The sequence below is a fragment of the Vipera berus genome, assembly GCF_964194415.1.
Source record: "Vipera berus genome assembly, chromosome: 4".
NCBI lineage: Eukaryota > Metazoa > Chordata > Lepidosauria > Squamata > Viperidae > Vipera > Vipera berus.
Genome location: NC_138206.1, coordinates 21,409,034 through 21,431,169, shown reverse-complemented (window position 1 = coordinate 21,431,169; position 22,136 = coordinate 21,409,034). Strand labels below are relative to the sequence as shown.

The following is a 22,136-nucleotide window of genomic DNA, read 5'->3' as shown; positions in this document are numbered from 1 at the left end:
CTATTGTACTTTTCAAATGCCATTGTATTCTTTGAGGCTGAACTAAGATGGTTTTATCTGAGAAGGAAACATTATTTAAGAGCTATATCCAATGGAGCTAAACTATACTGAGCTTGCAGATACTAAGTTTTGAATAGCCATATATGGGATAAAGCTATCAAGCAAATAATAACAACATTGGAATTAGCTGTATTTAAACTTCTTAGGGCAAGAGAAGAAGGGGACGACAGAGAATGAGGTGGATGGATGGAGTCACTGAAGCAGTAGGCGTGAGCTTAGATGGACTCCAGAAGATGGTAGAGGACAGGAAGGCCTGGAGGAACATTGTCCATAGGGTCGCGATGGGTCGGACACGACTTCGCAACTAACAACAACAAACTTCTTAAGTTGTCCATAGGGTCGCGATGGGTCAGACACGACTTCGCAACTAACAACAGCAACAAAACGTCTTATTGAATATGTGTGTTAATTTCAAGGCTAAATATTAAACATACCAATTAATGTTAAATTTAAGGGAAAGAAAATTAATGATTATAGCAACAGCACATAAACTTTTATACCGCTTCATAGTGCTTTGCAGCACTCTCTAAGCGGTTTAAAGAGTCAGCATATTGCCCCAACAATCTGGGACCTCATTTTACCAACCTCAGAAGGATGGAAGGGTGAATCATCCTTGAGCCTGTCAGGATCGAACTCATGGAAGTGGGCAGAGTCAGTCTGAATACTGCATTCTAACCACTGTGGCACCGATACTGATAATAAAAAGTATTATCAATAATAGTTTTAAAATTACCCACATATATTCGCAGATAAGGCCACCTATGAATCAACCAGCTCTCAAATTTTTTAACCAAAATACCATGAAAAATACACTACCCACAGATAGGGCAATTGTAAAAATTAAAGCATATGAGAATTTTGAGAGTTGGCTTATCTGCTTGTGGTGTATTTTTCATCGTATTTTGGTTAAAACTTTGAGAGTTGGCTTATCCAGGAATATATACAATTACTAGTAAATACCAGATTACAAACCCATTGTTGTTGTTTTTTAAATATCTTGTAATGACTCAGTGATTCCTCACAGATCAAAAAATGAAAGGTACGAATATCATTTTTCATCATTTTGCCCTAATAAAGCTTGGGTGCTTAATTTAACTCTTCAAACTTTTGTGACACTACTTAAAACTTTAGGTTTTTGTGTATCTGAAAACCATAGTCTAGCCTAGCGCAAGGATTAAAAGGCTATGTTGGGTCCAGGGAGATGCAGCTTCAAGTCGATTCTTGGTCATGAAAACTTAGTGGGTGACTTTGGACTGTTCTTTCTCAGCTACCTCCCAAAGTGGTTGTGTGGAAAAATTGGAGCAGGCAGTGTTGTTTATTCCACCTGATAAAGTGGGATAAAAATCTAACATTTTTTAAAAAGGAAATTATAACTGATTATTGCACACCAAGAAGGATGGAACTGGCAGACGTCTTAGATTTGTTATCATTTCAGTTTATTAATGTGATCATATAAACTGGGGCCCTCCGCCTGAATTTTTGTCTGCTGCCATTATATAACTTTCATCATTTCAGCTTAATAATCTTCATCTCTTGAAGGAAACATGAAATAAACACAATTGAAGGAACTACCGATTCAGCATGTTTGTTTGTCAGAAGCAAACTTGCTATGGACAGACAAATGGGGAATTGTTTGCCAGTGGCAGGCAAACAGAATCATTCCTTCATTTCCCCAGGGAAAAATGGTCATAGCCCTTCAATTGTTCTGTTATTACCTATGTAAATAGATAGGGTTTTTTGAGTGGAGAATGACAAAATGCACGTTCTCTTCAATTAAGTTAATATGTTTGAATACATTGTGTTTTATTAATGTGCTCAATTTCTAAAATTGACAGATATACTCACACTCGTTTTGTTTTTCCTCCAGTTACAATTACCTCAGTTGGAGAAAAAGGTATGATTCTTTCTTTGTAAAACATTTTATATCTGTGCATGTGTAAAGTCATAGAGTATTTGAGTTTAATCTTGCAAAATTACTAACTAATTGCTTCAATTTTGGAAAGAAAAAAAAATTCCAGCATCATGCCTTTCAGTCATGTGATGGATGCCTTCAGCTGTTGAAAAAGTGGGATCTTGGCAACAGAAATATTGCTTACACTTGCCTAAAATCTAAAATTACTCGAGTTTTCTAAAGCAACAGAAGCAGCATAAGCTTACAATTCATCAAATCAAGCATCCACAAGAATTGCTAAGCTAAATAAACAAAAATATTTTTTGTAGCCAGAAAGTATCAAAAAAATATGCAGAGTGCTTTCCATTTTCCATCCAATAAATACTTGTGTGCCCTCTAACCTACATTCAGCAGGATAGTTTAGTCTAGTGGTTAAGGCACCAGGCTAGAAAGCAGGAGACCATGAATTCAAGTCATTTTTTTTTATTTTAATTCCATTTATATCCCGCCCTTCTCCGAAGACTCAGGGCGGCTTACAAGCTTAGCAGTAGCCTTCATTCTATGTATATGCCTGCTTATTAGGGCTTTCACACACACCCCAAGCGGCATTATTACAAAGTCAGCTTAATTGCCCCCAACAATCTGGGTCCTCATTTTACCTACCTCGGAAGGATGGAAGGCTGAGTCAACCTTGAGCCTGGTGGGATGCGAACCTGCACTAATTGCAGGCAGCTGGTGTTACTTAAGGAGGCATTAGCCCACTGCTCCACCAAGGCTCTTATAAGTCATGACTTAGCCATGAAAGTCAACTAGGTGACTTTGGGCCAATCACTCTCTTAGACTAACCCACTTCACAGAGTTGTTGTGGAGAAAACAGAAGTTGGAAGATGTTTTGTATATGTTTACAGCCTTGAGTTATTTGTAAAAATTAAAGGTGGGATACAAATAAAAATAATGAATAGCACAAATGACAATTTTACAAACGTTTGAGGTGGTTGCATGTCTTTTTCTGTAAACTAAATATTGCGGCAACTTCGCCTGTGAGGTTCAGATCAGTAATCATCTATATTAAAATACAGATTTGAAAAATATTCTTACTCTTTCCCTCCAAATTCCATCCCAGAATGTTCTGCTTTCCCCAGCAATGCCTCTCCTTCTTTAACAGCCTTTAAAATGCAAAATAATGGAATTGGATTCTTTGTTCTTTGTTTTTTCTATGGAAAATGGCATGGAAAAGCCATTTACAGATTATGATAGGAAATGGAGAAAAGATGCACAGAGAAAGAAACAGGTGCTAAATTACAGAATAGGAAATTAGAAATTTCCTTTTGACAGCTGTAATTTTGTAAGATTATCTGTTTAAAAAGCAAACTAATTTGTTCTACAAAACTCTGCAGCTGTAATTAAGTATCAGGAACTTGTTGGCTGGAAGATTCTAGAAGGAATATCTTGTTAAGATCAAAGATGATAGCAGCAACTACTTGTGTTCTTTAGCACGGCTGATGCTAATAAGATAGTAATGGGAGAAAAAAGTAAAAAAGAAGTGAAAACAGCAGCTTTAAACTTTTAGAGAAAGACTTAAAAATAACAAGTAGTAGCAAAATAATGTCTGTTCCCATCTTAGTCTGCCAACCAGTTTTCTAATGTCCAAGGAGAGAAGAAGGAATAAACCTTTGCTGATACAATTCAGCACTAGGAAACAGACTTTCCAAAAAAATATACCGTATTTTCCGGCGTATAAGACGACTGGGCGTATAAGATGACCCCCCAACTTTTGAGATGATTTTCAAGATTTTTCGTCTTATACGCCGGAAAATCAGCGAGCCCGGGAAGGCACGCCCTCCCCTCTCACTGTGGAGGAAGCAGGGCAGGCTGGCATCTGGCGGGAGCCGGCAGGGCAGTCCTGCGCACGCGCGCGCTCCCCAGCTGTTAAGGAGCACTCCTTAGCAGCCGGGGAGTGCGCGCGTGTGCAGGACTGCCCTGCCGGCTCCCGCCCGACGCTCTTCCCTCTTGAGGCAGCATCACCGAGGACTCCTTAGGAGCCGGGGAGCGATGCTGCCTCAAGAGGGAAGAGTGTCGGGCGGGAGCCGGCAGGGCAGTCCTGCACACGCGCGCACTCCCCGGCTGCTAAGGAGTGCTCCTTAACAGCCGGGGAGCACGCGCGTGCGCAGGACTGCCCTGCCGGCTCCCGCCAGACGCCAGCCTGCCCTGCTTCCTCCACAGTGAGAGGGGAGGGCGTGCCTTCCCGGGCTCGCTGATTTTCCGGCGTATAAGACGACTGGGCGTATAAGACGACCCCCCAACTTTTGAGGTGATTTTCATGGGTTAAAAAGTTGTCTTATACGCCGGAAAATACGGTACTTCAGATTTTTCTGCTCACAGATTTAGGTGCTACAATGTAACCTTGTTCTTTGCCTAAGGTTAAAGAAATTAAGTCCTTGGCTTGGTGACAAGTAAGTTTCTTAAAGTGTATTTAGAAAAGGAATCCTTATTTAATCATTCCTAATAGGGAGATGCATAGACTAGCCAATCGCTGTGAAAAATAGTCTGAGTTGACAATTACAGAATCTGGAATAAAACTTAGAAATCTGGATCTCCTTTCTGTTATGAGAAAAGCAGAAAAAAATGTAAATTCTAATTCCTTGTTATGGTCCAGATATATCATAAAACTCAAATGCAGCACATTAAATTGTTTCCAATTAGTAGTCTAACAGAAGTGTAAACTATATTGCTATACAACTTCAATAATGGTATTTCAGAATTATCCTAAATGGCCATTATATCATTGTCATGTAAAAGTGGTTTAGATTCACTATCACATGCCTCACAATGCTTGCTGTCTTGAGACTGTCTAATCTAAAGTTTCAACAATTAAATTAAGGATTAAAGGACACAATGGGCTTCCTTGGGATACCACAAAATTGCTTGATGGTCAAGAAAAATTCCATTTGGTATCTCTACCTAGCAACAAGTGGAAATACCAAATTGTAACCCAGTGAACAAAAGATAATAGAAATCGATATCTTGCTGGGCAGGTATCTTGCTCGGCTGTGGCTTGGGGGGCACTTTTTTCAGTGCCATTGTAACTTCGAACAGTCACTAAGTTAACTGTTGTAAGTCGAGGACTACCTGTACTTCATCACTTTTTTCCTCTTTTTTTTTGGTCAAGTTTTTGACACCTTGCTAGGCGACTGGTGGTACTCGGATGTTGCCATATCCTAAAAGTGGTACAATGGGTGAAAAGGTTGAAAAGCCCTGCTCTACATCATTAGCCACCGCCAACCTGCCACACACCCTAATAAATTAAATTTCAATTGAACTCAGGTATTTCAAATGGTTAAGTTTAATAATAATTGCTCAAATGAAGTTGAGCTTGGTTTTATTTTACTACATTTCAATTCAAATACTTTGTTCTTTCTCACAAATGTTTTAATGTAATGATTAAATGTGATAGATTCCATGTATATATTCTTTCATTTATTCTCTCAGTTCATTCTTTCAAAACAATATATGGCTGCCCATCACAAAATCATGGCTCTGGGTGGATAATAGTTTTTTATAAAAAAAATAGAATATTGTTAAAAAAATCTCATGTACTGAAAACCAACTATTTCAGCCAATTATTTCTATTCTAGTAATATTTCTAGTTTCATAAAATTGTGTGTTTTCAAGGCTCCTCTTAAAAAAATCATCCAGTAGTCTATAATGACATTGGAGCAGATAGATCCTCCTAATGCCTCTGGATTGCGCTGAGACCTAGTGGTATTTCTTCTTAAACTTTTGCTTTTTATCAACTTGGAAAGTAGGTCAACAATTACTCATTTGGTATGAGGTGTGGAAGGGACGCAGTGGCTCAGTGGGTTAGGACGCTGAGCTTGTCGATCAGAAGGTCGGCAGTTTGGCGGGTCGAATCCCGAGTGCCGCGTAACAGAGTGAGCGCCTGTTACTCGTCCCAGCTTCTGCCAACCTAGCAGTTCGAAAGCACGTAAAAATGCAAGTAGAAAAATAGGGACCACTCTGGTGGGAAGGTAACAGCGTTCCGTGCGCCTTTGGCGTCTAGTCATGCTGGCCACATGACCACGGAGACGTCCTCGGACAAGCGCTGGCTCTTCGGCTTTGAAACGGAGATGAGCACCGGCCCCTAGAGTTGGAAACGACTAGCACGCATGTGCGGGGGAACCTTTACCTTTACCTTTTATGAGGTTGTGACAGAAATATAAAATATTCAGTATTCTGCGACAGTTCCCCTCCCTTCATCAATTAGTTACAAAAGGTCTTTTCTTCCCTTTCAAGTCATTTGTGGTTGTTTACGAATAAAAAATCCTCAGTTACTGAAACAGCAACTTCTGGATTTAAGAGATAAAGCCAACTGTAGTGATTGGTGTTCCATTATCTTTTTAATGTAGCTTGATAAACCTATTTAGAAAATGTAGTTGAATTACAAACCCTAAAGTACAAAAAAGAGCAATCTGCACATGGCAGCCTGGTAAATTAACTGGAAGCTGTTGACGAGACAAAAGATTTTGCTTTAGCTTCTCAGATTTAGTTTAGATAAGTTCACAGAGGACGCATCTATCAAACCTTATTCTTGACTCTGGGTTGCTTCTGGACTGGAGGTAACCTGCCTTCTAATACTAGCTGCAGGTGAACAAAAGCAAGAGAGGGGTAGGTCTCCCTCTTCTTCCTGTGAGAAGCACCTGGTTGGCACTGAAAAAATGTTGGCCTAAGATGGGCCTTGGCTGATCCAGCACAGTGCTTATACAGCTGTCTTCTGACATTTTTAAATTCTTAAATACATTTCTTCCATGGAATAAATAATATCTTTATGCTACCTTTAATAGCATTTTATGAACTTTGTAATATTTTCTATTATATTACTTATTTTTATATAAATTATTCTTAGCTTATAGTAACATTTGGGACAAGGAAGAACACACACATTGATAGCATATGTATTTTTTTTTTAGAATAATGAATTTCTAATTTGTGTTTTCCTATTGTTGACTGTACCTGTGCAAATAATATGAGCAAGCGAACCTATGAACCTTTACTGAAGAAAATTGCATGTGATCTGTTCTAGCTAAGCCATTTGCTTAGCAATTACTGGACATGTTCAGAGTTAAGGTTCCGTAACACACATGATTTCTAAGGCAAAGAGTATTTTTTACTAAACTTGTTACTAAAACACATATATTACAGTAATTTATTGTTTTATTTACTTTTTTGCCAACATTTTGGAAGATAAAGATTCAGAAGGCTCTTGACAGACTTGAGCATAGGCCCTATCCAACAAGATGCAGTTCACTGGTGAAAAAAACCTAAGGCCTGCACTTAGGCAGGAAAAAACAAATGCCTAGGTATAGAATAAGTAGTACCTGGCTCAGTAGTAACTGTGAGAGAGATCTAGGTCAGGGGTGTCAAACTGCTGGCCCAGAGGCCGGATGCGTCATGTGAAAGCCGCGCCCACCCCATTGCCGGCAAAGTTGTGGGCGCTCCATCGCTGTAGGTTTTCAAAAAAACATTGGACAACCATTTGTCTGGTATGGTATAAGAACTCCTGCCTTGAACAGAGGGTTGGACTAGAAGACCTAGATCCCTTCCAGCCCTTTGCTTTATTGATTTTATGGAGTTAGACCAACCCAGTAAACATTAAAACATAGGCAGCAATTAAAATGCATACATAAAGCTACAGTTGGAATTTTGCAATTGCCCTTAATATATTTAAAATTGGTCACTTAAAGGGATCATAAAAGACAGAATTTTTCTAGAATTGGAAGGCTTCCTCACTCAAAACTGCTGTCTTGCTGGGATTGAACCTAAGCCTGTTTGTCTCTATCTAGGCTGTAACAGCTGTATGTTCAGGCCATAGTTGAGATATAAAGCTGTGTAATATATTTTCAATGTATGATTCCATGCAGATATAAATGCAGATGTTAAATAAGAATGAAAGTACCAGGATAGAATAGTTTCTCATGGATTATAACATTTTCTTATTATAAATATTCATAATTAAAGAACTAAGAAAGATATAAATTATGAGTAGCAGATTATGTTGGCAGACTGAGCATATCCAGGTGAAATAGAGGATGACCTTTTCTGAAGCTAAGGTTGGATTTTATTAATTCAAATGTATTCAATTTGTATAGCCACACATCTCATATTTGTAACTCTGAGCAGCTCAGATATTTAAAAACAACCACATAACACAACCAATAAACAAAATATGGAAAATAGTAAAAACACAATAACCCTTAAAGCCAAATGAAAAATGTAATTAAAAGTAAAAATAAATTTTAAAAAAGGATTTCATTAGAATGCAAGGATTTCAACACATAATGATTTCCAGTTCCATATCTTTTAATAATAAAATACAATTTATAATATTTATAGTGCTTACCTCAAATTGCATATATTATTGCTATCATATTCTTTATTCAGAAAAATGCACCTTTGAATCTGAACTCTGTTTAGAAACCTCAGGCAAATCTCGCTTGTGTTATCAATACTGTGATTATCTAAAATAACCCTGATTTTTAAACCCAGAAAAATAAAAAGCAAAGAGAAAATTCCAGTGCAATTACTAGTTACTGTGGTTGCCATCATCAACTGAAACCAATCCTGGCAATTTCTATTCCTCATATATGTATCCATGTATCTCGGGTTTTTTTGTGTGCCTGTGTTTTTATGTGATTCCTACAAGTCATTTTCAAAACAGGGAAAGATCAGGATCTCCAAATAATTGAATTAATATTGGCTATTTAAAGTCAATTGACTAGAAAACAAGAAACCCCATCAGGACTTATCTGGCTGCCTATTTTGTATAATGATTCTACGCAGCTCACAATGATCCATTAAAAAAACAGCTAAAATCAGGCTCCAGACTAAACAGCCTTCCAATTCAACCCATACCCTAGTCCACGGGTAGGCAACCTTGGCTCTTTTATGACTCGTGGACTTGAAGTCCACGAGTCATAAAAGAGCCAAGGTTGCCTACCCCTACCCTAGTCTAATGTTAGGGGGGAAAGCCAGGTGGAAGATTCAAACAGAAGGAATCCCTTGTATCTCAGGAGGGAGGCTACTCCAAAGCGCTGAGTCAACCATCAGGTGGCAGGATTTAAAAAAGGGGACCCGGAGCGTGCTCAGCTATCTAACATAATAGGAGCATAGATACCATTAGTGAGAGGCCGTCCCACGACTAACCTGGGTCTGTGCCATGATAACCAGAACCTTGAATTGGATCTAGAAAGCAACTGTAGCAATGCAATTACTTGGGTAAACTGCTAGACACCCAAAACTCTACTTGCTTCAGCATTCTAAACCAGTTACTGCGTTTAGATATTCTTTAAAAACACCCCTATGTAAAATTAAATTGCAGTAATCCATATGGTTGGAGCATCCTTTTGTGCTTGTAATGGTTTCTAGGATACAACAACATCCATACCTATAATTTCACACTTTGGTTTACAAGCCAGGCTTCGAATCCACTTCTGATTTTTGTTTGCCAGCTACCGTACCTATAATTGTTATTTGACTCAATTGGAACTGATCTAATTTTTGTAGGAGCGTATTATTGATTTACTGTTGACTATTACTCAAGGTTCTGTGCAATCTCATATTCTACAATTATGTCTCCAAATTTATTTTGCTAGCAGGGCAAAGGAAATGTTGCATTATTCCCCTAACTCTTTTTCATTTTATGTTTTTGCTCTTTTTAACAGTTTTCACTGACATATTACTTGTATTTTTATTGCAGTTGTCTACCTTGTGATTTTTCATCTGTCATTTGTTATGTTTGCGTGGTCCTATTGGAAGACTATTTTTACATCTCCTGCCTCCCCTTCCAATGAGGTAAATGTTATCATTGGCAAAGTTATGCAGTTCTTACTAAGTTATTTGTGTTACTAATGCTTGCTTTAAAATAAGATTTGTTAAGTTTTCTTTTTGTTTAGTTTTTCTGTCCCCATTTAATAAATTATATTGTAGTGCTGTGAATGAAAATCATACAATTATTTTCTGAAATTATCGTATTGCCATAGCTTAATTTAGATTTCTTTAATTTGAACAATTTGCTATTTTGAATGATATAACTTAGTAATACAGTGTTCAGATAGGTGGCCTTTGTATTTTGTTTCATAATCTTAATATTGGTATAAACCAATTCACAATCTCTGCATTTTTATAATCATTCTTATTTTAACAGTTATGCTCAAAACAAACTTTGTTCTCACTTAGGAATGCTATTAATTTTAAGTCCCAAGTAATGTCCAAATTCTGTAGAAATGTACAGTGTCGGTATAAAGTCACTATCAATGCTCTAACCCAGAGGGAGGGAGAGACAGAGAGAGATGCACTATGGAACTCCTTTTGCTAATTTAAATTTAACATGACCCTTCTTAAAAATAATTATTTTATCAATGCCCTATGGCAAGGGTGTCAAACTGGTGGTCCACAGGCCGGAAGCATCACTTGCAAGCTACACCCACCCTGGCTCCGCAAAGGCAGGAAACATCGTGATACATCACAATATGTCATGTGACACGGTCAGGTTTGACACCCATGCTCTATGGTAAACCAACATGCAGCCTGAGACAATCATAACTCAGCAGTTATACTTTTAATGGTTTTGCTAAAACTTACAGCTCATCTATTTAGAGTCAAACATTATCTGGGTCTTTTCTGTTGTAGGCCTGACTATATTTATTTTCTTTTACTTTACTTTGTTTACTTTACTTTATAACTTTATTTTAAAGTTAGACTGAAGTATGTTTTCTGAAAGTAGAAAGGCAATGGAAGAGTATTATGTAGTATTTAAAATTTTAAAAATAGACAAATATCTGGAATAATCATACTGCCCTTCTGCCACTCTAATGAGAAGGGACCCAAACCATCATTTCTGGGACTGATTGTGCTGGGCAGGCAAATTCAGTTTGGAGACAATATTGCCATAGATAACAAAGAATCAAGCAGTTAAAGTTTTATTAATCAAAACCAGCACTTGAATTGCATTCAGCATCTCATTAGGCTTCACCTGTTTTTAATTTGTGGCTACATACTTTTAAAAGCTTAGAATCTGCCATAGCACTAAGAAGATCCTAAACCAGTTTCCGCCCGTTTACAAATAGGTAATACTAAAGAGGCATTCTTTAGATTAGAAGGTGTATACAAAAGTTGTTTTGAAGCTGGCCATCTGCTTAGATTGGAGCTACAGTTTTCTTCAGTCACTTTGTGAAATGCATGGACCAAGTTAGCATCCTGTTGAATTGAAATGCTTTCCACATTATGACATCTTGTCTTAAAATATAAGTGTAGCGCTCAGCTTGTCAGTGTGGAATGGCAAAGTGTTGAAATTTTCCAGGACTTCAGTCTCATGCTTCTATTTAGTGGTTTCATTACTGCATCATTCCTGAATTGCCTTCATCATCCAATTCTTGATCCCTGTGGGCAAGTGAGGGTTTAATGAGTGGAATCCTTTTTCCAACCAACCAGTGCAAATGTTCATTATATAAATTTGAACAGTGCAGTTTCCATCTGTCTAGGCCACTGCACATTTTATGTGACAGTCACAATTGCTGAATCCACCAGAAGTATAGATAATGTACTTAACATGCATTTATAATTACCAGATAATGTCAGCTTCAAAGCCACTGATTGGTTCAAAATTGTGAAAGGAGTCCGGCAAGGCTGTATACTGTCGCCCTGCCTATTTAACTTATATGCAGAGCACATCATGAGAAAGGCAGGGCTAGATGAATCAAAAGTTGGAATTAAGATTGCTGGAAGAAATATCAACAACCTAAGATATGCAGATGATACCCCTCTAATGGCAGAAAGTGAAAAAGAACTAAAGAGCCTCTTGTTGCGGGTGAAGAAGGAGAGTGCAAAACTTGGGTTGAAACTTAACATTAAGAAAACCAAGATCATGGCATCCGGCCCTCTCAATTCCTGGCAAATAAATGGGGAAGAAATGGAGGTAGTGACAGATTTTATTTTCCTGGGCTCCAAGATCACTGCAGATGGGAACTGTAGCCAAGAAATTAAAAGACGCTTGCTCCTAGGGAGGAAAGCCATGGCAAATCTAGACAGCACACTAAAAAGCAGAGACATCGCCCTGTCAACAAAAGTGCAGATAGTCAAGGCTATGGTCTTCCCAGTTGCAATGTATGGCAGTGAAAGCTGGACCATAAAAAAGGCTGAGCGCCAAAGAATTGAAGCCTTTGAACTATGGTGCTGGAGAAGACTCCTGCGAGTCCCTTGGACTGCAAGGCGATCAAACCGGTCAGTCCTAGAGGAGATCCACCCTGACTGCTCTTTAGAAGGCCAGATCCTGAAGCTAAAACTCAAATACTTTGGCCACCTAATGAGAAGGAAGGACTCACTGGAGAAGAGCCTAATGCTGGGAAAGATTGAGGGCAATAGAAGAAGGGGACGACAGAGAATGAGGTGGCTGGATGGAGTCACTGAAGCAGTAGGCGTGAGCTTAAATGGACTCCAGAAGATGGTAAAGGACAGGAAGGCGTGGAGGAAAGTTATCCATAGAGTCGCGATGGGTCGGACACGACTTCGCAGCTAACAACAACAACAACAAATGTCATATACCTAGTAATAATGTAGAGAGGTAGGACATATGTTTATACTGTAGTAAAGAGATGAAAGGGGAAATAGATTTTGGGTTAGGATAATATTCATTATGTGTTTGGTGATACAAACTGGTCAGCTCTTTGATTTTGATTTAATATTTCTTTGAATTAATAATGCATCAAAATTCTGAAACATTCTGTATGTATCATCTAAATATAAGTTAGCAGATGTTAAATAAAATTAGCAGTGAAACAAGCGTGCTTCTCTCCTTCTCTGCAGTTTTGCTTATCAAAAAGTGATAAGGAGCAATATGAAAAAGAAGAGAGACCAGAATCTCAGCAGGAAATCCTAAGAAGAGCTGCTAAAGATCTGCCTGTCTATACTACAACAACATCAAGAGGTAAGCCATTTAGGAATGGCGTTAGTGTTGCCTTCACTAGACCTGCACCAAATGTGTTATCTTTATTTCTACATCAACAGACAGATTTTCCAAAATTAAACTGTCATTCTTCTTGATGTTTATATCGCACGAACATTGCTAAAATGTTCCTTAGTCAGGCTGAGTTGCATGACCCCTCTACTAACTGCATTTATAGCATTTGTCCATGTCCAAAATATACTGGGGATCCATTATTTGCAAAGATATTTCTGGTATTTCGTAAAAAGGATGGTAGTATCTCTCTGTTTAAGATATGAGAGAAATGATACTTCCTTTTCATTTTGAAAGTTTTGCATGATGTATGTTTGATTGGTTGGTTGATTGATTGTTTATTTAATTTATATGGCCACCCAGCTCATACATGGAGACTCCATGTGGTTAACTCAAAGTTCCAGGTATTTGTTTGTTTATAAAATCTATCAGTGTCCCTCTCAGAGTGACAATAAAAGGGAAAAATCAAAATTAAGAACTGTTCCAGATACTGTTTGGATCAGGGGTCCCCCACCCGCAGGCTGCAATCCAGTACCAGTCTGCAAGCGGGCAAACGGCAGACAAGCACGTGAAGCTTTATTTGTGCATAGACGGGATTAGGTTGCATGCGCAAAACCATCCCGTCTCCCCGGCTGCTGTCATCGCTGCCTGTCTGCCGTGCCAAAAGAGTTGGAGATTGCTAATTTAGATTATGTTCATCTTTCAGCTTTTCATAAGTAGATATACAGATAGGCCACTTTCCTATTACTTTCACAGCAGTTATAGTTGAGCAGCTCTATACTGGATTGGGTGGCCAATAAAATCTATATGAATAAATAATAAGTTGTTGGAGAGTTTTCACATTGCTCCATACCCATTCATTTTTGAAATAAGCGCCTTATTTACATTTTTAATTCTTCTTTTGAGAAGTAGGAAAGTTTTAAAGTACTAATTCTAAAGCTTTGGGTTTCATATCTTGACTTTGAAATTTTCAATATAGCTATTAGATACTGCGATAGATGCCAGCTGATCAAACCTGATCGATGTCATCATTGTTCTGCATGTGACCTGTAAGTATCTACCAATTCTAAGTTGGATTGATGAGTCTGTTTTCAAACGTATCTTCAGACCTGAAGTCACACAGTTCCTTTTCCACATACAGGTAGTCCTTGCTTACTGACCACTTCTTCAGCATGTCTTCAGAGCTGCAACGATGCTGAATGAGTGGTACTTACAACTGATCCTCAGTGTTCCGGGCATCACAGCACCCTCACAATCATGCAATTGCAGTCTGAGTGCCTGACAACCAGCTTGCATTTATGGCAATTGTGGCAACATCTCACAATCATGTGATGGCCATTTGAGACCTTCCCTGCCAGCTTTCCCCAAGCAAAACCAATGGGGATGCCCCCCAATTCTTGCATACCATATTGGGTCCTTCTTCCCTAGCCTCCCTGCACTTGCATGCATCCCACATCCTCTTTCCCTGGCCTCTGCAGCACCCCCTCTCCCAACTTACATGTGGCCTGCACTGAGCCTCTCAAGGCTCATCCCTGCCCTCCCTACCTGGGACTCCTGGTGCTTCCTGCTTTACGACTCTCCTGTCTTGGAGTTATGAGGACAACTGGGAGTGCCTTGATTTCTGTCTTTAAGCAATGCAGTCACACGATGTAGAACTTTACACCTCGGCAACACTTGGCAACAGCAATCCTGGTCCCAATATTCGTTGCAACTCGAGGGCTGCCTGTATAAAGTGTTTCTTCATAATAATCTGTTTTGCAAATGAGGAAAAATATCTAAATTAATTTATTTCATTTGTTACAGTTATATGAGGGATTGACAGGCCCAGATTTACACAGTGACCTTCCATGGCTGAAAATGGGCTTGAACTTGCCTATCTTAGTTACACTTTTTGTGTGTTTGTATAAACTGTGTCATCAGAACTAAGAATAATGTATAACCATGAGTTGTTCTCTTTCCTTTGAAGAAGTATAATTGTAAATTGTGTCTTTTTAAAGAGTGTTCAAGTAAAGAAATATTCATTATAGAAATCAAGGGAGAAAGAAAACAGTCAAATTGATTTGTATATTTTGCGTTCCATGATTACGTGTGTGTGTGTGTGTGTATGAAATAGAGTATTTTAATAAGTCTTATTTGATTAAATAATCACATATTGGTGAGTTACATGGCCTGGGTTCACACATCAGTCAATCAGTTCTCTATTATGATCATAGATAGGCATAAAGAGAGTGGGGTACAGTTAATTAAAAAGCACAGAAGATACATAAGAACTATAAGAAGCTAGAAAATATAAAAATATATTAGGTCAGAAATTATACATAAACAGGTAAAAAATCTAAAAGATGGGGTAGAAGCATCAGATGGATGTAGGAGAGAATAAAAGTTAGTATATGGAAGACTATTTCAAATTACAGAACACTCCTATGGTGAACTAGATGCTCATTAAGTCTAATTTATGGCGCAGATATTCATCAGATGAACTTTAAGCACTGCTGTGCAGAATGTGGCAACACTGTATGTTGTGCCAGGGTTGATATCTGAAAGCAATAGTTGTAAAATGATCCTATGCATTCTTGGTATTTATGGAATAATGGTGAAATGAGGCTAGTACAAATATCTCTGTCATAAAGTCACTGGAGAAGCGCACAGTCTAAGTAAGGAATCTTTCTAGTATTGTCTTTCAGGGACAGCTGAGGGGACCTTGTGCCAGAGTAAATGATCTCTGGGGATTAAATAAATAAGGGAGTTTGAATACCCATTAGATTCATTGGCAATACCATGAATGTGAAAATAGCTTTCCCAGGGTGATGCTCATCCATTGGAAACATTAATTTAAACCAATATTTATGACTTATTAAACTACATATAAATAAGCACAGCCTCTACAGAGTTTATGTATCATAATAAATCATTTTTTTCTAAAATTTTGGAAATTTTACTTGAAATGCTTTATCTTATAAACTAACCAGCATATTGGTGGAAACTGTGCACTGACATTCATTTGGGTCTTTCTGTGAGCAGAACAGATTAACTCATTCAAGAATCTGAATGTTTATTCAGATTCAAGAGTCTGAATGTTTATTTATCACGCTTTCCATGCCAAGATGCCTTGCTTATCATTTCCAAGCAAGCATTGGGAGCCATGGTTACTCCAAACTGCAGTCAAATTATGTTTACATTGATTATGTTATGCTGTGACTGCAATAAAAAATCACAGTCTGGTGTGTGTCAATGTTGCCATGGCATAGAAACATTGATTGCTCAGATACTCATCAGCACTTTCTGATGGTGCTTTCAGAAAAATCTCTTTAAAAAAATCCAGGGGGCTCTGACAGATTCAAGTCTTCAGTCTATATTATTATGCTATTCCACTACAGGAATTGTACTTTTTGCAACTAAAACAGAGGTGGATGTGATTCATGATGTCCTTAAAGGATGTATAATCAATGCAGGATCAAAACAGTTGGCTTTAAAATTTTGTATACCAGAAGCAACTATTCACAGTCTTATTCCTCTCTTTCCCATTGCACTCCCAAATGACAAAGGGTACAAAAAGATTTGTACCCTTGTTTTCCAATTAATCCCTGTTCCAGGTCCATCATATGCAAGTGAGAAAGAGTTTAAAGGTGCCCAGTATGATGAATAGGAAATTTACTGAATCTTCAGTTTCTTTCATTTTGTCCTTCTTTGAATACATCCTTTCCCATCTCACTTTTGGAAGTGTTTTCACTCTGATAGGAGTGAAGCAGAGGCCAGAGCAATTGCACATCTGTTTTAGCCTTCCTCCTTTTGTTCCCCATTCCTATCCCCTGGGGAACTCTCCAACATCTATTGCAAATGGTCCTGACTCTTCATGGCCCCACTTTATTCATTTCCCAGAGGCAGCATTTTCACTGTGTTCTATTTTCTAAATTCCTCTTACCCACTTTTATTTCCACCCCTGTCACCCCAAAAACGTAAACATGGCAGTTTTTGGAAAGTCTTTTTTTCTTTCTTTTTGCATTTTCCTAGGGATGTATCTCTGAAAGCACTGTATTGGGAACATACATGCATGCATACATACATACATATCATACTATTATTCCCTATCAAGGTAAGCTATGGTATGCAAAGCACAAAAAGGAAGTAAGAAATAGTAAGCAAAGAAATTAAAAGAATGAGATAAGAAAAGGAAATGCAACTTAAAAGCAAAAAGCTGATCTGCATATTCCTTTGCTGCTATTAAGCTGCAATGCCTCAGAGGTTGGTTGTCAACTCTCTTATGTATTTGATCAAAATTCTTCCAAGCATCTTCCTAAACACACTTAACGAACAGTTCTTGTTTGGTTTTTACAGTCACTGATGCTTACCTTTATGTTTACATAAGGAAACAATGTAACACAATTTTTATTGGATTCCATATGCAAATAAATCACTTGGATTACTTCTGGAAATACACAAATCCAGATTAAGCCATAGATCGTGGCTTCCCTGCTGCTGACTACCAACTCCTTTTCCATCTGGTTACCTAACCCATTCTTATCTCAAAGATGACCTTGTCCACTGTCCCCTATCTCATTCACTGACTCATTCTCACTGACAGCCACCCAAAACTGCAGCCAAATTATAATAATAGCCACTTATGGACCATGGTTTCCTTCCTTCCATCTACAGCCTCTTTTACTTCATCATTCCACAAATTTTTCATATTCCCATTAATATAATGTACTTATTTGGTACTCTCTAGTCCACAGGTCGGCAACCTGCGGCTCCGGAGCCGCATGCGGCTCTTTGAGCCGTCTCTTGCGGCTCCCAGCCGCCCGGTGCGCGCGCACCTCTTCCAACGGGCAGTGGTGCGCGCGCACCTCTCTAAATGGAGAGTGGCACCGCCCGTTTGGAGAGGTGCACGCGCACCTCCCCGAATGGGCGGAGGTGCGCGCGCACCTCCCCAAACCTTTGGAGAGGTGCGCGCGTACCTCCGCGCGAATGGGCAGCGGTGCCGCTCTTTGAGGAAGCTGCTGTGGCCCGTCTACGAAGCTGCCGCTTTCGGCAGCTTCGCAGACGGGGCGCGGCAGCTTCCTCAAAGAGCGGCGCCCCTGCCCATTCCGAGAGGTGCGCGCGCACCTCTCCGAACGACCGGAGGTGCGCGCGTACCTCCGCGCGAATGGGCAGCGGTGCCGCTCTTTGAGGAAGCTGCCGTGGCCCGTCTGTGAAGCTGCCGAAAGCGGCAGCTTAGCAGACGGGCCGCGGCAGCTTCCTCAAAGAGCGGCGCCCCTGCCCATTCCGAGAGGTGCGCGCGCACCTCTCCGAACGACCGGAGGTGCGCGCGTACCTCCGCGCGAACGGGCAGCGGTGCCGCTCTTTGAGGAAGCTGCCGCTTTCGGCAGCTTCCTCAAAGAGCGGCGCCGCTGCCCCTTCGCACGGAGGTACGCGCGCACCTCCCCAAAGGTTTGGGGAGGTGCGCGCGCAACTCCGGTCGTTGGGAGAGGTGCGCGCGCACCTCTCGGAATGGGCAGGGGCGCCGCTCTTTGAGGAAGCTGCCACGGCCCGTCTGCAAAGCTGCCGAAAGCGGCAGCTTTGCAGACGGGCCGTCGCCGTCGGGCAACCGGGAACCGGTTCCATCTCATTTTTAAAAAAATGGCAGCCGCGTGCGTCCGCGCATGCGCAAAAACCTTTTTGCGCATGCGCGTGCATGGACACACGCACGCGGCTCCCTCTTTTTTTAATTTGTGATGGAACCGGTTCCCAGTGGCTCTTTTTCTTTTTTAGGTTGCCGACCCCTGCTCTAGTCTAATGTAATGTTTTTCCACTTTGTTTCAAGCAGTTTCCACATTCCTTTTTCTTACTTTTCTACTTTCCAATCATTCTGTTAGGAGCTTAACTTGTTGGGAAGCTAATAATAAAACATACTTGGGTCTCAAACCCAGGCTGTCAGCTACAGCAACCTAAATAGCATCAATTCATAGTTTCTGACATAGACCCTAGCACTTTATTCATAATTTCATCTTCAAATCCCTGCATGCATTCATCAATTCCATTAAGATTAGACCATATTCATTCATTTCTGTATCACTGTATCCATTTCTGTTTCACAGACACATAAAAATCAATTTTAATTTCATACAATTTAATTTCATTAGTTAATCCATGTTCTACATCATCTTCTCCTTTTGCATTTCAAGGTGTAGCGTTTCATTTGCTATAGTTGCCACAAGATAGCCCATACATGTCATTCTTCACCATACATCTTGACTTCAGTCATTTGAAGCTTTCATATAATGTTTTCAACAATATAGGAAAGTGTAGACTATTTACCATTCTTATTATGTATAGCATTCCTTGCTGATTGTAAAGGATTAAAAAGTCCATCAATTTTGGTAGATTGTTGGTAGTATTCTAGAAGCATAACCAAAACTCAGGTTGACCCCAAGCATGCTTATGCTATTCTGTGCAAGCCAGTCTACTGTTGCTGCATCCTATGAGTTCAGAGAATGCCATGTATTAACATACACTCAGAATTCACATATTGGGAATATGGTGGTTAAAAAAATATAAATAATCATTTAATGTCACATCTCAAAGCAAATTATGTACCCATGGCTGTGCTGTACTTTAATTTTTTTAAGTTAAAGATAAGCCAGTTACCTCCCATATAATGTATGGTTTTGAGTTTGTGACAAAAATAAGATGGGAGTTCTATTGAACTGCTCCACTGCCCTGCTTTCTTGACAGTGTACAGCCCATAATACTCCTTCTCACAATCTTTTGAATTCCTGTGTCAGTATTACAGCCCCCAGCTGAATATGCCTGCATTCAGTCTATCATTAATGCTGTTGTGCTTCATTAATCTGCTTTAGAATATGCTAAGAAGGATGTGGTCTCTAGAAGCTGAGTGTTATGCTTTATAGTAGTAGCATTTTTCACAAACAATGTTTTAATTTGAATTAATGCTAAAGGTAGTAAACACCAGATGCATGAAAAAAATCCAGTGAATTGAAAATGAAAGATAATTGTAGAAAAGTTGTATGTGGAAGAATAGCAAAGTTAAGTGGAAAGTGCTTCTTGCTCTTTCCTCTTACCATTTTTTGTGCCAAATGCACACATTATGCATGCCTCTATCCATTTCTTCTTCCAATTGTAAAATGGATTGAGTGAAAAAAAGGTTTTAAGGCTTAAGCATGCTTCTCCCTTTTTTCTCAAGTTACATTTGTGTTCTGATTTTTTTGATTGCATTTTATTGTGAAGGAAAATATAGGGGAAAACTCTGTGAATTCGTCTTGTATTACTTTGCTTCTTCCTGAATGCTTTAAACCAGGACTTTTGAACGGGTGGTACGCGCACCACTTGCGGTACATTAACACATGGCAGGTGGTACGCAGCCCTGCCTAGCCAAGTGTAGTGGGGGAGGGAAAGAGCCAGCGCAGGCAAGGACTTACTGTGAGAGAGTCCTCCAGAGCTGCAGAGTGGCTGGGGCAAGGCAGAGGCCCCAGGCTCACTGCCCCATGAGAAAGGAGGAGGGGGAGACAGGAGAGGCTATAAAAGGAGGCAGTTTGGGCGGGAGTGGGAGAGAGAAAAAAAGAAGCTGCCTTGGGAGGAGGTGGAGTCAGCTCTAGCTGCACCGAAGGGAAAGAAGAAGGAGGAGTGTGGCGAGGAGAGGAGAGGAGAGGAGAGGCGATGAGAGGCGATCAAGCAGGTCAAGCAGGCTGGCCATGAGCCGATCTACAACTTCTGTGGCAGCCACCTGTGCTGGCAGCAACAAACAGGCAAGAAATGCAGCTGGGAAGGGGTTGCCCTCCACGAGGAATGGAGAAAAGGTAGCAGTGAAGAAAGGCAGCATCAGCTGGAGGTGAGACACAGAGGGAGGGAGAGAGTGAGATGGAGAATGGAAGGATTCTTATTTGCTTTTGTGACTTTGAAGTTCTGGGATTTGTGCAATGTGGGCTTTGTGTTCTTAAGGAGTGTTTGCAATTTCTGTTTGGCTGATGGCTCGTGTTAGCTTCTATTGCTCTGCTATTGTTAGCTGTAAGTTTTGCTGCAAGGGACTTTGAAGTATTTTTCTCCTGAATGGATTTTGCCTGTAGCATTCCTTTACTTATGAATGGAGGCCATTTGGGGAAGCTGCCTTAGCCGTCAGCCAATACTTACTACATTTTTTTTTCTTCCTTAAGTGCCGGCTGCCGGCTCCTTAACTTTCCTTTCTAGCCAGTAGTTAATTCTTAAAGGGGAATGTGCCTTTTTAAGCTAGTTCACTCAGTAGCTTGTCTTTTCTGTCTCTGGAAGCTTTTCCTTGTTTGATGAATATATGGAAGAGAGAAAATATGGAGGGGGTGGGGGTGGGTTCAAATTCTTCCTTCAGAAGGAGGTAGGCATGAGAAAGAGAGAGGCAGGGAGGGAGGGAAGTCCCGCCTTAGCACTTGGCCACCAGCAGCCCTGCCATTGATTTTGCTTGTCAAAAGGTTGCAAAAGGGAATCACATGACCCTGGGACACTGTGACCATCATGAATCAGTTGCCAAGCATCCAAATATAAATCACATGACCCTGGGCATGCTGCAATGGCCATAGGTGTGAAAAATGGTCATAAGTCGTTTCAGTGCAATTGCAACTTTGAACAGGTTTTCTTTTTTTTTTGGTCATCAAGTTTTTGACACCTTGCTAGGTGGTACTCGAATATTGCCATATCCTAAAAATGGTACAATTGGTGAAAAGGTTGGAAAGCCCTGCTTTAAACAATCTGGATACAGAGGTAGAATGGTTTCCAAGATGTTATTGTGATGGAATAGACTTTGAAAGTTTGAAATTAGATATATTTATTGAAAAAAGCATACCATATTTTCCGGCGTATAAGATGACTGGGCGTATAAGACGACCCCCGACTTTTGAGAAAATTTTCAAGATTTTTCGTCTTATACGCCGGAAAATACGGGTACATACCAGTTGCAAAGTGTCCAACACAAGCCCGATTCAGCCCCGTCTGATGCAGATGGTGCAAAGCCACCCTTTTGAAGCCCAAAGGGGCTTTTCCTTCCACCCACCCTTTGGAATACATGCAAGAGCTGCGTTCACACGACGTGCTCTTCCAGGCCAGACTCTGCAAACGGCACGCCAGAAGGTGCAACCACCGCGGGAACTCCGAGTCCCCACCTTTCATCAGCCTGCACGGCCGAGCGCAATCCGGCTTTGAGAGCGCATTTGCAGA

The 22,136-nt window shown here is 40.1% G+C and overlaps 1 protein-coding gene across 4 annotated transcripts in view; it reads left to right on the top strand.

The window, feature by feature from the left end:
• ZDHHC20 (zDHHC palmitoyltransferase 20) overlaps positions 1-22,136 on the top strand; it is a 55,967-nt gene that overhangs the window by 12,134 nt on the left and 21,697 nt on the right. For all 4 annotated transcript variants that reach the window (XR_014026327.1, XR_014026328.1, XM_081326920.1 and 1 more), the window contains exons 2-5: positions 1,928-1,954; positions 9,705-9,799; positions 12,809-12,929; positions 13,939-14,008. Coding sequence is in view for 2 of the 4 variants with exons in the window: in XM_081326920.1 (XP_081183046.1) it covers positions 1,928-1,954; positions 9,705-9,799; positions 12,809-12,929; positions 13,939-14,008 (313 nt within the window). In the remaining 2 variants the exon portion in view is untranslated. The remainder of the gene's footprint in view (positions 1-1,927; positions 1,955-9,704; positions 9,800-12,808; positions 12,930-13,938; positions 14,009-22,136) is intronic.